The following is a 19768-nucleotide window of genomic DNA, read 5'->3' as shown; positions in this document are numbered from 1 at the left end:
ATAAACTCCATTTCATAGTATGAGTCAGTGATTTGCTGCCCCATTGAATACATGTGGAGAATAACCTTATATTATGCAGATAACACCATTTTCTAAACCACTTAGACATTACCATTCATGATTTATAGAGATAATGCAGAAATGAACCTCAAATCATTAACTTCAACATTCACCTTCACATGTGCCGGTGAATCAAGATCACTGCCATTGGAACCTACAGAAATCTGTGGAAAATGCAGAGTCCAGTGGTTTTCTTGACCTTTTCATCCTTTCTTGGAGCACATGATTATTGTTGAAGAGTATTTTGGTGTCAACAATGTGCGGAAAGTACTTGTTAATAGAGGTGATAAGCTCTTCAGGAGTCCCATTGTTATCCTTCAAGTGTTTAATTGAGATTAGCTTTGTTTCAAGAACACGTTTAGCCATCCAAAGATGGCAAATTTTATGCTAATAAGACAATAGTTCATAAACGTGTTATCCTTCAAATGTTTAATTGAGGATTAAGCTTTGCTTCAAGAACATGTTTAGCTATCTAAAGATTCTATACTAATACAAGGTCATTTCAAGTTTTCATTTCAAAATTCAGTTAGTTAACATGACCATTGCCTTATAGTCTGGAAAAAGTAATTCGCTTCCAAATATCATTGGCGATTTAGAACACACATCACAATTTTAAGGCAAACAAATTCAATAATATATTTCCCAGAAGTAACTTCAGTTCATCCTTTAAGTCTGTATATACAACCATATGTTGTGAACCAGAATCTTCGCTATTCTACACATACATATGACAGATCTTGAAAGTTTTTTTGATGACCTGAAATTTTCAATGTATAATCAGATTAATTTGTTCTTCTTGACTTTGCTCCTGTAATAACCCATCACGCCATATACTGAATTTGTTTTTCTGCTTCCCTTTCTTGCTCTCTGAATAAATAAGATATTCCTGACATTATACAAGTGCGCAAAATTCTCAAACCATAGAACTATTAAAGTAGTGAAGAATTATGCATGTAGGAAAATCGCCTATTTCAAATAGAGAAATTCTTGAAAGTCAGCAACTTTTAGTATTTTTTGTCATCATTTGACTAGCACAAATACCAAATTGTCAATTTTACTAATTTATATGTGCAAATTCTGAAAAAAACGTGGATATAAATTATATTGATTTATGGGTGCAAACGGTATTGATTTATGTGTGCAAAACTCTAATAAATATAGGTGCAAATTATATACTTCATCTATGTAAAACGTATGTAAATATGAGTGCAAATTATTACTGACTAAGTGCTGGCCAAAAATAATAATATTTGTTGGTAATGTAACATTGATTTTTCAAAAATTAATGTATATCAAAGATTTTTTTATGATCAACAAATCCAAAATTCCTCCAAGTTTGGTTAGTCCCTCAGAACGTTCAATGTCCCAGAAATTTTTTAGTTTCCTATAAACCTAATATTCATATAGCTAGAGCCCTTAATTTATCACCATTGAACCATGCAAGCATCTAATCTATCAAGTGAAGCAGGTGCATGTGTGTCCTTTTAAAGCGGAAAAGAGCATGCAACAACTAGTTCCTTTAACACACAAGATTAGTCGTACAAGAAATTGAAAAAGAAATTGAGTAGAAAACTAAAAGAATTACACCCATTTACCACTAGTTCCTTTTAACACACAAGATTACAAGAATCAATCTCATTATACAACTACAATAATTCGCATCAATCAACCAAGTTTCCATTAATTACGGTAAACCATCAAGGAATTATTCAGTACATAAAACTCAATTACCATTGTATTACTTTCTAAGAGAGAAAATCTCTCGTGAACGAATTTAGAAAATTTTAAAGACTAATTTGACTATTAACTTAAAAGTAATCCATCAAAATTAGCCACAATCAGAAGTTACCGATCAAGACATAGTTACATAACCATAAACCCTAAACCCTAAAATATCTAATGAGTAAAGGATATCTTTTGTTCCTAACATTTATGATTTTTTTAAAAATATCTCTAATATTTAATTTTATTTAAATTTGTCATTAACATTTTTTATTTATTCAATTTTGTTCCTAATGTTTTTTATTTGTAAACTACCTTTGAATGATTTTAATTTTGTCTCTAAAATTTTAAATGGAATTAACGTTTAAAGATAATTTTTATGTAAATAAAAAATATTATGGATAAAATTGAGTGAAATTAAATGTTAGAAATATTTTCGAAAAAAAATTACAGACGTTAAGGACAAAAAGTATACTTATGAAAGATTACCATGAGTTCATAACACGTAGCGGAAGAAAAGAAAGTAATCCTAAAGATCTATTTTGTATTTAAATTTTATTCAAATAAACAATATATAGATCATCTAAATACCTATGTACGCTAATAAAAATCACTTTCTCCTTCGATGGTACGAAGGCGCTATGCGTATCCACATTGAGACCAACCTTTGTTGTCAACTCCTTAACCAATGGACATCTGATCTAAATTGAGAAATCTCTTGCAACTCTTTGCACGCCATAAAATTCTTCTCCAAGAATTAGGCTCACATACATTTATGTGTGTAGAGGTAAAGGAATAAAACTCATGTTATTCTCTTCTATTTCCTCGACTCTTGGCATACATATATATAGTATTGAGATTTGTTACTGATTTTAAATTTGAATCTCAATTCAAATTTGAATCATATCTTATTATTTTAAATTTGAATCTTTCAAATTTATGAATCATATCATAATAATTTGAAACAGAATCAGTTAGGATCTTATCCAAACTTAGAATATAAATTTAGAAATAAAATAACTAATTATTCTCAAATCTCATTTAATATTCTCAATTATCATACTATTATTATATTCTTGGTGCTAGCAAAGAATAAAATAATATTCTATTTGAATTAATATAATTATTTATTTGATCAAATCAAAATAAAAATTAAATAATTCTACAGCAAAGGTTAGAACACTCGTTAGTGTGTGACCCTATAGATTCAATACTAAGGGGGTAATAAATTAGTCGTACTAAATTTACTAATTAAGGTTGGCGACTAGCAACACTCCTCAATAACCCGATAGTATGAAGTAATATATTTTTACTAAGAACCTGAGAAGAACAAAGTATAATTCATTCCATCTTTTTAACTCTTGGTTAACCCTTAGAGTATGGTTTAATTGTCAAACTTTAACTTATTACCATTATTATAATGAACTATAAATGACGTAAGAAACTCATTTCTTCAATCATTCAATCTCCTTGGCCAAGGTTTTATTTAACTCTAACTCTTTACCGAGAGTTGACGGATTCCTTATTGGATAATCATTAATTCTACAAATATTTAAATTATACCCAATATCCATTCAACTAGCACCCTAGGGTATTAGGTGTCCGGAATCAAAATATAATAAATACATTGTTAATTACTATGACAGTCGTAGGGAAAAAAACTATTTACTATGTTCATCTTGAGAATATCCTATTGACAAATATGCGATAATTATAACCATTAGAAATTTTCAAAGTAAGTCAGTTTAATGGTGATATCTCTATATATATATAATTTAATAAAGGAGATCTATTAATTTTCATCCAATGAAGACCATTATATATATATATATATATATATATATATATATTGATCTTTTCGGATTATTAATGTCATTTTTGATAATCCTATGACCATGAACAATTTAGATTAAATTATAAATATTTATTTCTCAATATTATGATCACTATCACAATGATAAATCTCTAAATTTAATTAAGGACCTTCTTGATTTCAAACCAACAAGGATCAGTGATTGGAGACTGTGGGTTCTGGGACGGGATAGAGTGGGTTTGACACTTTCAATGGAGAAGGGAACTGCGTCAATGGGAAACAGATACATTAGATTAGATGCTTCAAGTCTTGCAATCTGTTAGATTGATAGCAGAAGTGCAAGACAGAGTAGTGTGAAAATTTGATAAGGAAGGCGTTTATTCCACTAACTCATTTGTGCAGGTTATGCAGGAAGAGACTTTGGATGAGGAGCTTTTGAGATATAAATTTACAAAGAAAATTTGGAAAGGACTAGTTCCGCCTCGAGTAGAGCTATTCACTTGGTTTGTCTTGATAGGCCGGGTCAATACAAATGATCGGCTATGTAGGTTGAAAATTCTACAACAGAACGATAATTTGTGCGTGTTGTGTAACAAAGAAGTAGAAAATTTACAACACTTATTTGTTACTTGTGAGTTCTCTTGACAGGTGTGGTGTGCTGGATATCAGAGTTTGGACAGAAGTGGACTGCACCGGATTCCTTGAAAGATCACTTTGAGAGTTGGAGATTGATGCCGCTAAGAAAAGAGTTGCACAGGAGTTGGATGGTTGGATTTTTCTCAGTTATGTGGAACATTTGGCTACGATGGAATGAGATTATTTTTCAGAGTAAGACAACAGGAGTTTGAGATTGTGTGGCTCAATCATTCTCATGTGCTACGAACTGGTGTAGTCAATAACTCATGTTGTTGATAGCTATGTCGGAGATGACACAGGAGTTATTTGATTGTTTTATTTTTTCCTGTATTATTTTGCTCCATTTCGATGTTGAACTTTTCCTTTCAAAAAAAAATTAAGAACATTGTTATATTAACAATTTAACATTTTAATATAATAATAATAATAAATTATTTGACATATAATTAATTGAACTGTGATCATACTATTTATTCCTAATCCTTTGCCCTTATCTAATTTAATTAACAATCCTTTACCCACGTTTATTTAACAATCTTAGATTTTTTTTTAAACAACCTCCCCTAAACCTTGAACATTTTCACCGTTTAAGATTCAATTAAATCCCACCATCCCTGAACCTCATATATATTAAAAGATTTCCATCACCATCACTTCTATTATAATTACAGTAGTTATGTTCAATCCTTAAGTTTTCAAACGTTAGGTTATCAAACAAAGTTTTGAATCCTAATTTCCCTGTTCTCTCTCTTCACTCACTCATTCACTTTCACCTCTTCCTCTGCTTCTTATAAAAGGACAAGGGGATAATGTAGGTATGAATTATGATATTTGAATATAAATAATATAAGAATATAAATTTTTACTCATTAGCTGGCCCATGAATTTAAGTAATCATTATAATTAAAACTGTTAAAGATTCTTAAATTCTAATTTTCCCTTATTTCCAGTTATTTGAATTTTAAATTCTAATTACGTACAACGTTTAATTATGCGAAAGAGAAAGTTTTAGGGATCAGCATTTTTATTAAAATCTAACTAACATTTAATCATAAAAAAATATGTAATTTCACACTATTAAATATAATTATACCATTAAAAATACTAATGATAATTATTTAATAACTATAAATTATAAAATATGCTAACTCCCTAACACTACTATTATTCAAAAAATTATACAAAATTTTAAATAATCAAACTTAATTTAAAAAAATTAAATTTAAATATCTTTATTAAACCATTTTCAAAATTAACAACACTTTCTCTTCTCATATATATTGAACACTATCTATCTAACGTAACACTTTCAAATTCTGTAGAACAATAGAACTTGAATAAGTACTACGTTTGAATAGATATTCAGCATGAAAAAGATGACAAAATTGTGTGGGGAATTAAAATCTTTCTTTTCTACATAGTATATTAAGTTGCGTTTGTTTTTAAAAATAGGATAAAATAAGACGAATAAAACATAAATAATAGAAATACAAAATTTTGTGTTCTCATATTTTGTTTGATAATAAATTAAAATAAATTATAAAAATTTAATTTATTTTTATTTTTTTCGTTCAAAAAAATTGAGAAAAAAAATGTAATAATAAAAATATAATTATGAAAAATTAACAAGAATAATAAAAAAATAAAAAATGAAAAAGTATAGGAAAATAACTCTCCTACAAACTAACATAAGCCAACTCTATTATAATTTAAATTTTATAAATAAATAAAATTTAAAAATCAAAATTAAAAAAAGATTCTTTCTACATCTATTCTAATCACATTTATAATACTCAATAAAAACAATCCATAAAAAACCTAATCATTTTCCATTTATTTAGAAACAATCAAATCTCTCCCTCCTCAAACCTGACGTCTCCACGCATTTTTGATGCCGCCACCCACCGACCACCATCGCATCTTTCGTCGCGCTGCGCGGCCTCTTCCACGCATCTCGTCGTCGTCCTTCTTTCGTCGACGCCGTCACCCACCGTCCCGACGCATTTGCACCGCTGCGGCTCCCATCCGTTGCGACGCAGCCACCACCAGTCCCCCATTCGCGACGCGCGATCAACTACTCCAATCCATGGCGATTCCTCCACTCGTGATGCGTGGCTTCCTCCTTGCAACGCGCCACCACGAGTCTCCCACTGTACATGCAACACCGTCCAAGGTGTCGTCGCCGGTCACCCAATGGCTCTTCTTCTTCTCCTCTCCTATTTGGTTTTGAATGATTCTTTTAACTAATTTTTTATGTTTCTTTTTCCTAAATTTTGGATGATTCTTTTTCCCATGTTTTGTATGTTTTTTTCTTAGGATTTAGATGATTCTTTTTTCTATGTTTTGTATGTTTTTTTCTTAGGATTTAGATGATTTTTTATCTTATATTTTGGTGTGTTTTTTTTTTTAGTTCCGACGTTTTTTTTTTTAAGAGAAATTAAGGTTTGCGCAATAAATGGTAAAAGATGAATTAGAGTAAAAAGAGGTAATTAATAATCATTAATTTTGTATTTTTAAAAAAATAAAATTTAAATAATTAATAATTAATGATAATTAATTAATATAGAATGTAGTTTAAATATATTTGTTGGCTTGTTGTTGGCTATACCCTTCTTGGTTTTCTAGCAGAATTCATAAAAAATAAATTATGTCCGTTGTTAGTGTCTCTGTATCCTTTCTATTAGGATAGACACAAAATATATTAATTCAGTATCTCTAGATACAAAATCTTTATCTATATCTCAACTGTCAAATATAATTTTATATCTCTATATCTTATCTTAATGTGCTGTTTCTATAAACAAATACCGCCTTATATACCATTTGGATTAGTAGGAAAGGAATAAAATTGTGTTTGAGAGTAGATTTCCAAATGCTTTTAAATTGTGAAATTGGGACTTCGCTCTATTGGAGCTTTATTGGAGAAAAAAAAAGCTGTTTGTGTTGTGTTAGTTTTTAAAATTTTTGTACAGACGTGAACTTTCTACGTTGTATTGCCTATGATGATTATCTCCTTTGTTTTTGAGCTTGTATTAAAAAAATTAAGAATAAAAATAAAATATTTATATTTAACATATTAATATTTTTTATTTGTTAACTAATTTAAAAAAATTTTATTATATTTTTTTAGATACAAATATATATACATAATATAAAACAAACTCTTATCCATGCTGATAAGAAAAAAAATAAAGAAAACACAAACAATCAAACTAAATAAAAAGATACATTAAAATTGAAAAAAAATAAAATAAATATATTGAAATTGAATACAAAGAGAATCACTCTACTTTTTACCTAATTTTTTAATACGGTAAAAAAAAGGACTCCTCAACTTAATTTATCCAAGCCATAGTTTGGAAATTGAATCGAAAGAATTCACTCAACTTTTTATCCAATTCCACGATGTAATAAGAGAGACTCACTCAACCTCACTTGTTCACACTATAGTTTCATTATGAAACCAAAAGGAAAGTTTCACACCTCTAATCACAATAACAATTATAATAATTTATAAAATATTTATAATCTCTTATTAGTTAACATAAAAGTCTAATTTAGTAAATAAATAAACAAAATCAAAATTCACCAAACTAAATTGAACATTTAAAAAATATAAATTAATATCTTTTAAATAATATTTGATCTCTTTATATAACAAACATTTGAAACATATATCATCCTCTTCTTCTTTAAAAAAGATTTGTCTTTGAATCTTGTCGTTGAAAAATTAATATATGAAAAAAATAAATATAAAAAAATATTTTTTATTTTTTTATTTTTAGATAATTTATTACAAGCTCGACCTTTAATAAAAAAAAGAGAGAAGAGGGCCACTTAGAATTTTTAGTATTCCTTTAAACATTGCCATCAAGAATAGGATAAGACTCGTCACAACAATCAACAACCAAACAAAAATTACTAACAAGGTAAGCAACACCACTAAACTAACATTACATCTCTTTGCATATGTTGCATGTGCTCCTTGTCTTTTAATTACGGCCAATTTTATGATATTTTTTATTTGGTGTCTAATTTTTATCTAATTTATCTTTTATAATAATTTTTAAATATTTTAAACCTTTTTTATTTTTATATTTTAAAATTTAAAATTAATTATTTAATTTTTTTAATAATTTTTTTTAGACACCATACCAAACAACTTTAATTATATATAATGTACCCAAAAACTCAGCTTCTTCAAGGCCAAAGTTTCCCACTATTTTCTTTCACTGAATTTATTGTTATCCTTAAATATTACTAGAGTTGATAATGGGTAGGGTAGGGTAGGATTTGGGCTTTACCCTAATCTTATCCATGAATTGAAAATTTTTTTAAAATTCTATCCTATTTTATTCGCGGGTTGAGAATCTCTCAACCCTAATCCTATCCACACCCTAAAGTTCTAAACCCTACCCTATCCGATCCTACCCGAAGAAAAATAAATTTTTTTTAAGTAAATATAAAGTTCAACCATTTCAAATTTCATACATATTAATAAAATACTAAATTCAAATTAAAATTAAAAATAATAAAATTTTAAATAAATTCAATATAAAATTACAAATAATATGATCATCAACTAACTTAGTGGTTATTTCAAGTTTTTATAAGAGAAAAATTGTGAGTTCAACACTCACTTTCTTCACTATATACATAACTTTTACATATATATTATATAATATATTAGGGGTACAGATAAAGTAGAGTAGGATATACCCTGAACCCGTACTCTACCTTACCCGCAGGCAAACTCACACCCTACCCTACCCTACCAACAGCGAATCAGGTAGACAACCTTATCCAAACAGATTAGTTTAAATTGAATATTCGCAGATAGAATATATATTACCAGCCCTAAATATTACACAATAATTCTTCCACAATTGTTTAGTTGCATATGTTCTATTCTCTTAAAATTCTTTGAATTCTCTGATCCGAGCTTGTTTGGTTACTACCATTTATCCAATCCACAATCCTCCTTTTGCCCAAGACCTTTAACATTTTTCTTTTGTTTTTTTTACATTGTATATTTTTTTTAATAATAAAATTCAACAAGACTGACAAAATAATAATAAAACATAAATAAAAGAAATAAGAACGACAAAAATATAAAGAATACCGTGAGAGATACTAAAACTCCTTTTTTTTAGGATATAAAAAGAATAAATATAAATTAATAAAAATTAATCTAATATCTAAAATTTAATACTAAATGATAAAAAAAGATAAACAAAAATATAATAATTCAAACTGAATAAAAAATACATTAAAATAAAAATAAAAAATAAAAAAATAAATTGAAATTAAATATAAAGACAATCACTCTACTTTCTATCCAATTTTTTGATGCGACAAAAAATAAACTCCACAATCTAACTTATCCACACCATAATTTGAAAATTCAATCGAAGGGACTCACTCAACTTTTTACCCAATTTTTTTATGTAACAAGAGAGTGACTTACTCAATCTCACTTATCCAAACCATGGTTTCATCACGAAATGTAAAAGTGCTTTGGCACTTCTCTAATCACTCTATAATGGCTATAATAATTTATGAGATATGTATAACTTTTTTATTTTAACTTATGAGTAAACTATCATTTCTACCTATGAAAGTTTTAAACGCTGACAAATTTACTTATAAAAAAAATTAAAATTATACTCATAAAAATTGAATTTTGTACGACAAAATTATTCAAACACTAAAAGTTAACTAAAAATTTCAAATTGTCCTTCTCTTAACCCTAATCTCAACCCTCTGCCCCCAAATTTTAACCCTCCTTTTGTTATAGATTTCACCACCTCGTTTGCCAACATCACCGCCACCAACCATTAACCCCAAATTTCAATCCTTCCATTATTCTATACATATCACAAAGAATAATATAAGTTAAGATAAAAACCAAGACAACTACTCATCGATCACCATCATCATTTTCTTCTAAGCCTTATTATGTATCATCATGAAAGTGAGATTGAAAAATTATAATAATGATGAAGAGTAATAGGTATGTGTTGCTGAAACGAAAATTGTAGTTAGTTATGTAGCTAAGTGTGGCATTTATGTTTTTTTTTTTGCACTTTGACATTATACTATCTTGTTTCCTTTAATTTTGCCTACTTCCAGAGAAAATGCATATTCCTCATCTGCAGCGCCATTTTCGTTCTTCTCACCAAAACCTCTTTTTCCAGTCATCAAGAACATGAAGATAAAGAAGAAAAAGACACCCTACCACCACCACCAAATTGTGACAACGACGTTCACATGCTAGTTAGTTATTTCTATTGCTACGACTCTACCTCAAGAATAAGAGACAACAGAGAATGACGCTACAAGAAATAGTGTAATTATCGACGCCAAAAATCGATGGCCAAATTTTACGCCAATATTTTTCGACGGCTTATCGTCGATAAAATGAAAAAAAAATATTAAAAATAAAATATTAAAATCGACGACAACGTCATCTATTATTTTGGCAACTTTCTAACATTTTTTTGGTGACTAACTTTCTAACATTTTAATACTATTGTCACATTACCTACTAAATAGAAGATAAAAATTTTTTTCTTTAAAATCGACGAGTTATCTATTTTAATAACTAAAATATCGATAACTTTTGTTGTTGATAAATTTAAACTATAGAAATCTCTTCTCTGAAGTGAATGAAGGACGATATAGATTTATTATATAAAATAAATGGTTAGAATGTTTATTTTTATTTTAACTAAAATCGACCAAATTGCCGTCCATTTTTATCAACCAAAAAATAAATCCCTCGCACGTTTGCTTCCCGCGTCCCTCGTTTCACTTATTTCCCCAAAATTTAACACTAACCTTCCAGAGAATCAAAGTTCAGAGGCTTCTTCTTCTCCTCCAACTCCAACGCCTGAGAGTAGAGACCATAGACGGAGTCACGGTCACGGAGAGAGGCAGAGAGCAGAGCTTCTTCTTCTCCGACGCCTGAGAAAACCTGTCGTCCTCCGCCTGAGAGCAGAGCTTCTTCTTCTTCTCCTCCGCCGAGTCCTCCGCCGCGCCATTCTCTTCATGTAAGTTCCCCCCCCCTCTCTCTCTCTCGCTCGCTCTCTCTCTCTCTCTCTATCACTCGTATCACATTGTGATTTGTGAATCTGCATGTAAGTTCTTCTTCTACAGACTCTATCACTAGAGCATGTCGCAGTCGCAACTTCTTGTAAGTTCCTCTCTATCTCTCTCTCTGATTATTATATTTATTTTTGCAATTTTTGTATCTACTATTTTCTTGATGAAATTCTGAATTTGCGTTTGTTAAACCTAATTAGCATATCAATTCACCACATTACTTCAGCTCAACTAGTTTGACACATTAGTTTTACAATGTGATAAATAAAACAAAATTTAAAGGAAAGAAAGAAAAATCATTTGCTTGCTTAGTATTAGGAAAAGGTAGAGTTCTAACTTCAGATTCAGTTACAGATTTCAAGTAAAGAAAGTACTGTGTATTATTTAATTAATCTTCATGAATATTGCTCATAATATTAATTGCTCTGTTTATTTCGATTTACTTATTGAAATTTCATCTTTTCTGCTAGTCACTATGGTTTGGTAGGATTCCTATTTGATTTGACATTTGTTTTGGTAAATTTATGCTCTGGATTTACTAATTTGTTGTTTATTTTGCTTTTGTTAATGTGGAATCTAGCTTGGCATGGGGAATTCCGGAGTGTATTTTCGAATTTTTGTTTTCTAGTTTTCTTATAGAAAATTTCATCCGTTTTCAATAGCCTTGTGTAAAATCTTTCATTGAATTTTTTCGTTCCATGTATTTTGTGTAATAGTGTAGAATTCTGCTGGATTATTGATGGAGCATCTGGTGGCATACTTCTGCTTTAGTCTTGGCATAAGAGATTTTTATCAGTGCCTGCAAAGAACATTATGCAGGTAAAAGTTTAAATTCTCCTTCCTTACTTGTTTTCAATTATCTTAGATACTCAATTAACTAATGGATTTAGCACTATTGGTATAACCTTCTGAGTCCCACCAGACTTGTTACGGGCATGGCTCAAGGCACCTCTAGTCTTTTAAGCAACACAGTGTATGCCATCAGTGATGCGGCTTCCCAATTCAGTAAAGCTGCACGCAAGGTATTTCTTGCTTTGCCATTGAGAAACTTGTTAATAAACTCGGGTGTTCTTGTCATTGAGAAATTTTGAGGTATTTAGCTGAGGGTGAGGGTCTATTTGCTATGGTATCTGATGAGCATATTACTACATTATTCTGAAGTTTTCCCTTTTTATTTATTTGGGGATTTTTCATTTTTCTAAACATTTGCAAGATTCAGAAACTCCATGTAAACAGCAAATTTTATATTCATCTGTGCTGTAACTTGCTAGAGGTATTCTGCTAAGTTTATGTACCATAGTGAGGGAAATATGATTGAGGAAGTTTTAAGCTTTTCAGGGACTCAAAAAGAGTTGAACTTTAGTGCTTGTTAGCATATGGGGGTTATAACCTTTTCCGCTGAGTTATCTACTTATTCTATTGAATTTGGTTACATAGTTTTCTTCAGTTTGACTATTATTTTATATATAAGACACAGCAAAATCAGTGTTTGAGAGTATATGTTTGTTTATGCTAGCTTTTATGATTCTCTAAGCAGTATCAATTTTAAAGTGTATTAAGCTAGGATGCTAACTTTCAACACAATTCCCTTATCATAAACTAGGTTAAATACCATAACATTCAACACAATATACATAAGAAAGCATTAAAAACACAAAATAATTTGCACTTTGTCAGCAGGGGAATTTAGATCATGATCATTATTAAAGCTATATCACTGAAACAGTGCTTCACAAATAAGTGAGAAGTTTCTCAATTCACAAATCTACTTGATAACTTGGGCTTTGATGTTTAGAGTAATAAACTTTACCTGATTATTTTGGGGTGCAACATCAATTTCTGTTATCCAAACTGGTGAACGAGTGGCAACAAGTGTATCAATGGAAGCTTTTATATATGACAAATTAGGAGGAAAATTAGGAAAATGTACTAATTAGGAACTTGGGAATTTGGTCTAAGACATGTTCCAATAACTCCTCCCCTGTTCTTTTTATATTATGTATGCTAGAGAAGGAACTTGGAAATTTGGTCTAAGACATGTTAATACCAGCAATGATTCTTTAAAGGGCCAACTATCATGTCAATTTCGCTTGAATGGTGCCCAAAACGTTGTTCCTCCCACGGCGAATGTAAATTCTCTTTCGATGCTAGCGGATTGACATCATACAGGTTTATTTAAGCCCTTCTCAATCTGTTTTTTCTTTAAATTGCTAAATTGAAACCATAAAATTCCTTGTAATGACTGAGACATTGTATCTTATACATTTGTTCTCCAACTTACTAAGTAATTTACCATTCTACTTGTTTATTTTCTTGACTCAACTTCTGTTCCTATGATCGAAACCATGGAGGCTTTGACTGTAGCATTGAAATTGTAACTCATCAAGGTGCTTGCTTGTATCAAGGTTCAACTATTTGCATTTTCCTTTCCTTTCATTGTAATGTTATCTGTAGGACATGTTCGACAATCAATTTTTCTCATTGCATCGAATGCTGCAGCCATACTTCCTCCCTATTGGGCCCTTAGGAACACGGTTGTTCTTTCCCTTACTCTTGTCGACTCTTTCTTTTCTCCTTCTAGTTTAGATTAGCACACAGTTCATAAATAAAAAAATATTAAAGGTTTGACGACTTTGTTCAGTTAGCAATGCTAAAGGACATCATCAAATCTTTTTGTTCAGCTACATGTTGAGGACAAAGCACTCCTTTTATTTGTGTTAACACGGTGATTTTCTTTTAATTTAAGGATGATTTAAATAAGCAACAAAACAGTTTATTCATTATATAGAATTCTATGTGTTACTAAATCAATAACTTGTTTATGCAGGCATTAGCAAAATGGGTTTTGTTCACATCCAGTGGAATTTCAAGTGGACTATATCATGCATGTGATGTTGGCACCTGGTGTGCATTAAGCTATAATGTCCTATAGGTTAGCACTAATGGATTTGAACTAATCCTTGATGGACTAACTTTCACTTTACTCGTGTCCGTTCATGGACTTTTGGCTCTCCTTCATGGCTGTGATTAGCACTTTTCTTTATCTTGCTACTATTGATGAAGTATTTAAGAGAGCAATCCACACAGTTATTGCTATCCTTACAGCCCTATTGGCAGCAACAAAAGCAACCAGGTATTTGAACCAGTAGAATAATATGAGAACACGTGCATTTTCATATTTGTTCATTTGTGGTAGTGATGCTACTAACCCTTGTATAAAGTATCAACAAATTTATAGTAATGTGCATATTTTTATGTCTATGGGTGTCTCATATTTAGATGAATATAAGCTTGAATCTTGAATCTTTAAGTTAGAGGATTATTTATTATTATTTTGATAAGTTTGTAAACTTATTATCTAATATTTAGTATAATATTAGATAATAAGGGTACTTTGCAACTTTTTATTTATGCAATACTTCTTTGCCTTTTGATCCCTATATTAATTTCCACAATCTTCAATTATAATGATTTGCATCATTAGGTTGGAACTGTCGAAGGCTTAAATTGTTACTATGCACATAGAGAGCAGAACCCTACTTTCCAGAGGCGGATCTATTGGATGTTGGATCTGTGAGTAAATTTCAACTATTATTTCACTAATTAGCACCATTGTGGGGGAAAAGTTCATATTGAGGATAACTAAATGTTGAATATTTTGTATTATTAGTGGATTGTAATTTAAATAGAAAGGGAGTTGTAATCTTCACTTGTCAAGTTTATTGAATTGAATAGCATTGAATATTTTGTATTATTAGTGGATTGCAATTTAAACTAATATAAGTCTAAGTTTAATTATTTATCTTGGCTTGAGTCTTTATGTTAGATGATTATTTATTATTTTGATAAGTTCGTAAACTCATTATCTAATATTTATATTTAAAAATTTATTTTTCTTGTTATCTAATATTCTGTATAAATTTTTTTTATATTTAAAAGTTTATTTGCATTAATTGTTTACTATTTTTCAAATAGAAAAAATAATTAAAAAATATAGCTATTAAAATTGATGGTAACGTTGTCGCTTTTTAAATTTAAAATAGACAAAGGATTTGTCGGTATCTAAATAATTAAATCAACGGTTATTGTGTCGATTTTATTGAATCAAATATCGACAAAAGCATTGTCGGTTTTATATAATATCGACGTCAATGTTGTCGATTTTATTAAGCGGGTAAAATTCACAAACTCATTATAGACGGAAATATTGTCGATTTTATTGAATCAAATATCGACAGAAATGTCGTCGATTTTATATAATAATATCGATAGCAACGTTGTCGATTTTAGTAAGAAGGTAAATGAAGGATTACCAAGTTTAAAATAACAAGATATGATTTAAATTTGAATTGAGAATCAAATTTAAAATCAGTAACAAATCTCATACTTTATATATGTATGCCAAGAGTAGAGGAATGTGAAAGAGACGAGAATAAAACACAAGGGTTTTATTCCTTTACCTCTACACACATAAATGTATGTGAGCCTGATTCTTGGAGAAAAATTTAATGGCGTGTAAAGAGTTGCAAGAGGTTTCTCAATTTAGATCAGATGTCCATTGGTCAAGGAGTTGACAGCAAAGGTTGGTCTCGGTGTGGATACGCATAGCGCCTTCGTACCATCGAAGGAGAAAGTGATTTTTACTAAAGCGTCTAAAGGTATTTAGATCTGATCTATATATTGTATATTATTGGAATAAAGTTTAAACACAAAATAGATCTTTAAGGATTACTTTCTTTTTTTCCGCTGCGTGTTATGAACACATGGTAATCCTTCAGTGGTATCAGAGCTTTGGCTTTTTTGTGTTTAAATTTTTATTACTATATTTCTAAAAGTTTGTGAATTAATAAGATTAATTCAAATATTTTTTAAGCATATGATGTAATTATTTTCATTGAGATGGGTTTTTAATAAATTAATAGTTAATTTATTTTAGTTTTGATTATTTAATTGTGATTAAATTATCATCCTTTTAAAAATAATAGTTATGATTTTAATCAACTATTTGATTTGATTTTATTTCATCGTGACTTTGGTCACGTAAAAGAAATAAAATGTAAAATATCTTTTGTTTGTTTCTTATATATATAAGTGTATATATAAAGGTCAAATTTGATTTGATAATTTTTTAAGACTAAACGTTAGTACATGAAAAATCAAATTTTGATTTGATTGAAATGTTTTGAACACTATAATTTTAGAAATTAATAAATAAATAAAATCAAATAAAATATTTTATTATAAATATAACTTTTATATTAAAAGAATGATTATTTAATCACAATTAAATAATCAAAACTAAAATAAATTAACTATTAATTTATTAAAAACCCATCTCAATGAAAATAATTACATCATATGCTTAAAAAATATTTGAATTAATCTTATTAATTCACAAACTTTTAGAAATATAGTAATAAAAATTTAAACACAAAAAAGCCAAAGCTCTGATACCACTGAAGGATTACCATGTGTTCATAACACGCAGCGAAAAAAAAGAAAGTAATCCTTAAAGATCTATTTTGTATTTAAACTTTATTCCAATAATATACAATATATAGATCAGATCTAAATACCTTTAGACGCTTTAGTAAAAATCACTTTCTCCTTCGATGGTACGAAGGCGCTATGCGTATCCACACCGAGACCAACCTTTGCTGTCAACTCCTTGACCAATGGACATCTGATCTAAATTGAGAAACCTCTTGCAACTCTTTGCACGCCATTAAATTCTTCTCCAAGAATCAGGCTCACATACATTTATGTGTGTAGAGGTAAAGGAATAAAATCCTTGTGTTTTATTCTCGTCTCTTTCACATTCCTCTACTCTTGGCATACATATATATAGTATGAGATTTGTTACTAATTTTAAATTTGATTCTCAATTCAAATTTAAATCATATCTTGTTATTTTAAACTTGAATCTTTCAAATTTATGAATCATATCATAACTCAATTTGAAACAGAATCAGTTAGGATCTCATCCAAATTTAGAATTCAAGTTTAGAAATAGAATAACTAATTATTCTCAAATCTCATATAATATTCTCAATTATCATACTATTATTATATTCTTGGTGCTAGCAAAAAATATAATAATATTCCATTTGAATTAATATAATTATTTATTTGATCAAATCAAATTAATAATTAAATAATTCTACAGCAAAGATTAAAACACTCGTTAGTGTGTGACGCCATAGGTTCAATACTAAGCGGGTAGTAAATTAGTCATACTAAATTTACTAATCAATGTTGGTGTCTAGCAACACTCCTCAACGACCCGATAGTATGAAGTAATATATTTTTACTAAGAACCTTAGAAGAACAAAGTATAATTCCTTCCATCTTTCCAGCTCTTGGTTAACCCTTAGAGTATGGTTTAATTGTCAAACTCTAACTTGTTACCATTATTATAATGAACTGTGAATGACCTAAAAAACTCATTTCTTCATTCATTCAATCCCCTTGGCCAAGGTTTTATTCATCTCAGTCATTATAATCATAGAGCTCAAACTCTTTACCGAGAGTTGACGGATTCCTTATTGACTAATCATTAATTCTACAAGTATTTAAATCATACTCAATATCCATTCAACTAGCACCTAGGGTATTAGGTGTCCGGAATCAAAGTATAATAAATACATTGTTAATTACTATGACAGTCGCAGGTCAAAGGAAACTCTATTACTGTGTTCATCTTGAGAATATCCTATTGACAAATATACGGTAATTATAACCATTAGGAATTCTCAAAGTGAGTCAGTTCAATGGTCATATCTCTATATGCACCATCTATATATATAATTTAATAAATGAGATCTATTAATCTTCATCTAATGAAGACCATTATATATATATTGATCTTTTCGGATTATTAATGTTCTTTTTAATAATCCTATGACCAAGAACAATTTAGATTAAATTATAAAAGATTTATCTCTCAATATTGTGATCACTATCACAATGATAAATCTCTAAATTTAATCAAGGACGTTATTATATTAATATTTTAACATAATAACAATAACAAATTATTTGACACGTGATTGACTGGATTGTGGTCATACTACTTATTCCCAACAGTAAAATTCCCCAAACTCATATTATAGACGAAAATGTTGTCAATTTTATTAAATTATTATCGACGGCCGGGTAAGCCGTCGATTTTATTAGAATTTTAAAAAATCGACAAATTTAATAGCGACCATCTCCGCCGTCTATTTTGCCGTCGATTTTTAATATTATCAACGATCTAGCCGTCGATTTGGCCGTCGATTTTAACGACGTTTTTTATAGTGACCAACAAGAAGACACATTATCATCAATGATGGAAACAAATAACGAAGAAGTAGGAAATGCAAAAGAACTGAATAGGAAGTTTGAAGAATTCATTAGGAAGATAAAAACAAGAAATCAGGATTGAAAGAAGAGGATTATGGTCGTGAAGTGTGATATGAGAGGCACAATAAGAAAGAGGGTGTAGTCGATGATGATGAGGTAAGATCATGATCATGGAAGAAGGTGAGGATGACTTTTGGCGGCAGTGACTTTGGTGGAAGAGGTGGTAAAATTAGAATAAAGGAAAGATTGAGATTTGAGAAAGGAAGGTTGAGATTAGGATCAAAAGAAGGGTAATTTGAGATTTTTAATTGAATTTTTAGTGTTTGAATAATTTTATTTTACGTAGGGAATCTATTTTTTATGAGTACAATTTTAGTTTTTTTTTTTTTTATAGATAGATTTATCCGTATTTAAAATTTTCGTGAATAGAAATGGTAATTTACCCCTAAATCTATAAACATAAAATTCAATTTAATAACTAAATAAACAAAATCAAAATATATCAAACTAAATTAAACATTATAAAAATATAAACTAATAACTTTTAAATAATATTTTATCTCTTCGTCGCATTATAAACATTTAAAACACGTCTCACATGCATATCGTGATATCCTAATATTTCCAAATTTTGCTTAAAGTATGTTTGATTTATAGTAGTACGTTGTTGATATTTAATTTTTCAAATCTAAAAGTTATTTATATTAAATACCTTATAGAAACAAGTGCTCATATAAATTATATACGGAAGGTAAGGTTAGGTTGCAGAGATAGACATGCTAATATATAAATTATATACAAACATTGACAGACCTTAATTATTCATATTTAATAATAATATAATAGAAATTAAACACCATGACGACAATTTTGGTCGCTCTATGATGGTGGAATAATTCTTTTCATTTTTATACACGAAAAACTAATCTAGGACTAGAATATTAATAAGGATTTTACTAAGTAGATAATAATTTTTGTGAACGATGTGAACAATAGATTCTAGAATTAGCTCAATAAAGTAAAAAAATATTCCACTCTCAAATTATTCTCTAAATCCTAACATTAGGATAATTATCTGTACACCTAAGT

At 29.2% G+C, this 19768-nt stretch overlaps 1 protein-coding gene across 17 annotated transcripts; it reads left to right on the top strand.

Annotated features, from left to right (window-relative positions):
* Positions 1 to 11031: 11031 nt before the first annotated feature.
* LOC112720127 (uncharacterized) lies at positions 11032 to 15135 on the top strand. Of its 17 annotated transcripts, none has more exons than XM_072206411.1 (10): positions 11052 to 11283; positions 11376 to 11426; positions 12057 to 12154; positions 12258 to 12357; positions 13349 to 13504; positions 13687 to 13740; positions 13835 to 13869; positions 13977 to 14060; positions 14163 to 14468; positions 14820 to 15135. In XM_072206411.1, the coding sequence occupies exons 2-5, from the start codon at positions 11406 to 11408 to the stop codon at positions 13367 to 13369; spliced, it is 240 nt and encodes a 79-aa protein (XP_072062512.1). In that variant the 5' UTR covers positions 11052 to 11283; positions 11376 to 11405; the 3' UTR covers positions 13370 to 13504; positions 13687 to 13740; positions 13835 to 13869; positions 13977 to 14060; positions 14163 to 14468; positions 14820 to 15135. The 17 variants fall into 17 exon arrangements, 16 of the variants coding, with proteins under 16 accessions (XP_072062500.1, XP_072062512.1, XP_072062504.1 ...); XM_072206403.1 differs by having other exon boundaries at positions 13344 to 13504; XR_003162057.3 differs by lacking the exon at positions 13687 to 13740 and having other exon boundaries at positions 11032 to 11283; positions 12052 to 12154; positions 13344 to 13504; positions 13790 to 13869.
* Positions 15136 to 19768: the final 4633 nt, after the last annotated feature.

This window comes from Arachis hypogaea, chromosome 11, assembly GCF_003086295.3.
Source record: "Arachis hypogaea cultivar Tifrunner chromosome 11, arahy.Tifrunner.gnm2.J5K5, whole genome shotgun sequence".
NCBI classification, from domain to species: domain Eukaryota; kingdom Viridiplantae; phylum Streptophyta; class Magnoliopsida; order Fabales; family Fabaceae; genus Arachis; species Arachis hypogaea.
This window is presented reverse-complemented; position numbering and strand designations above follow the sequence as displayed.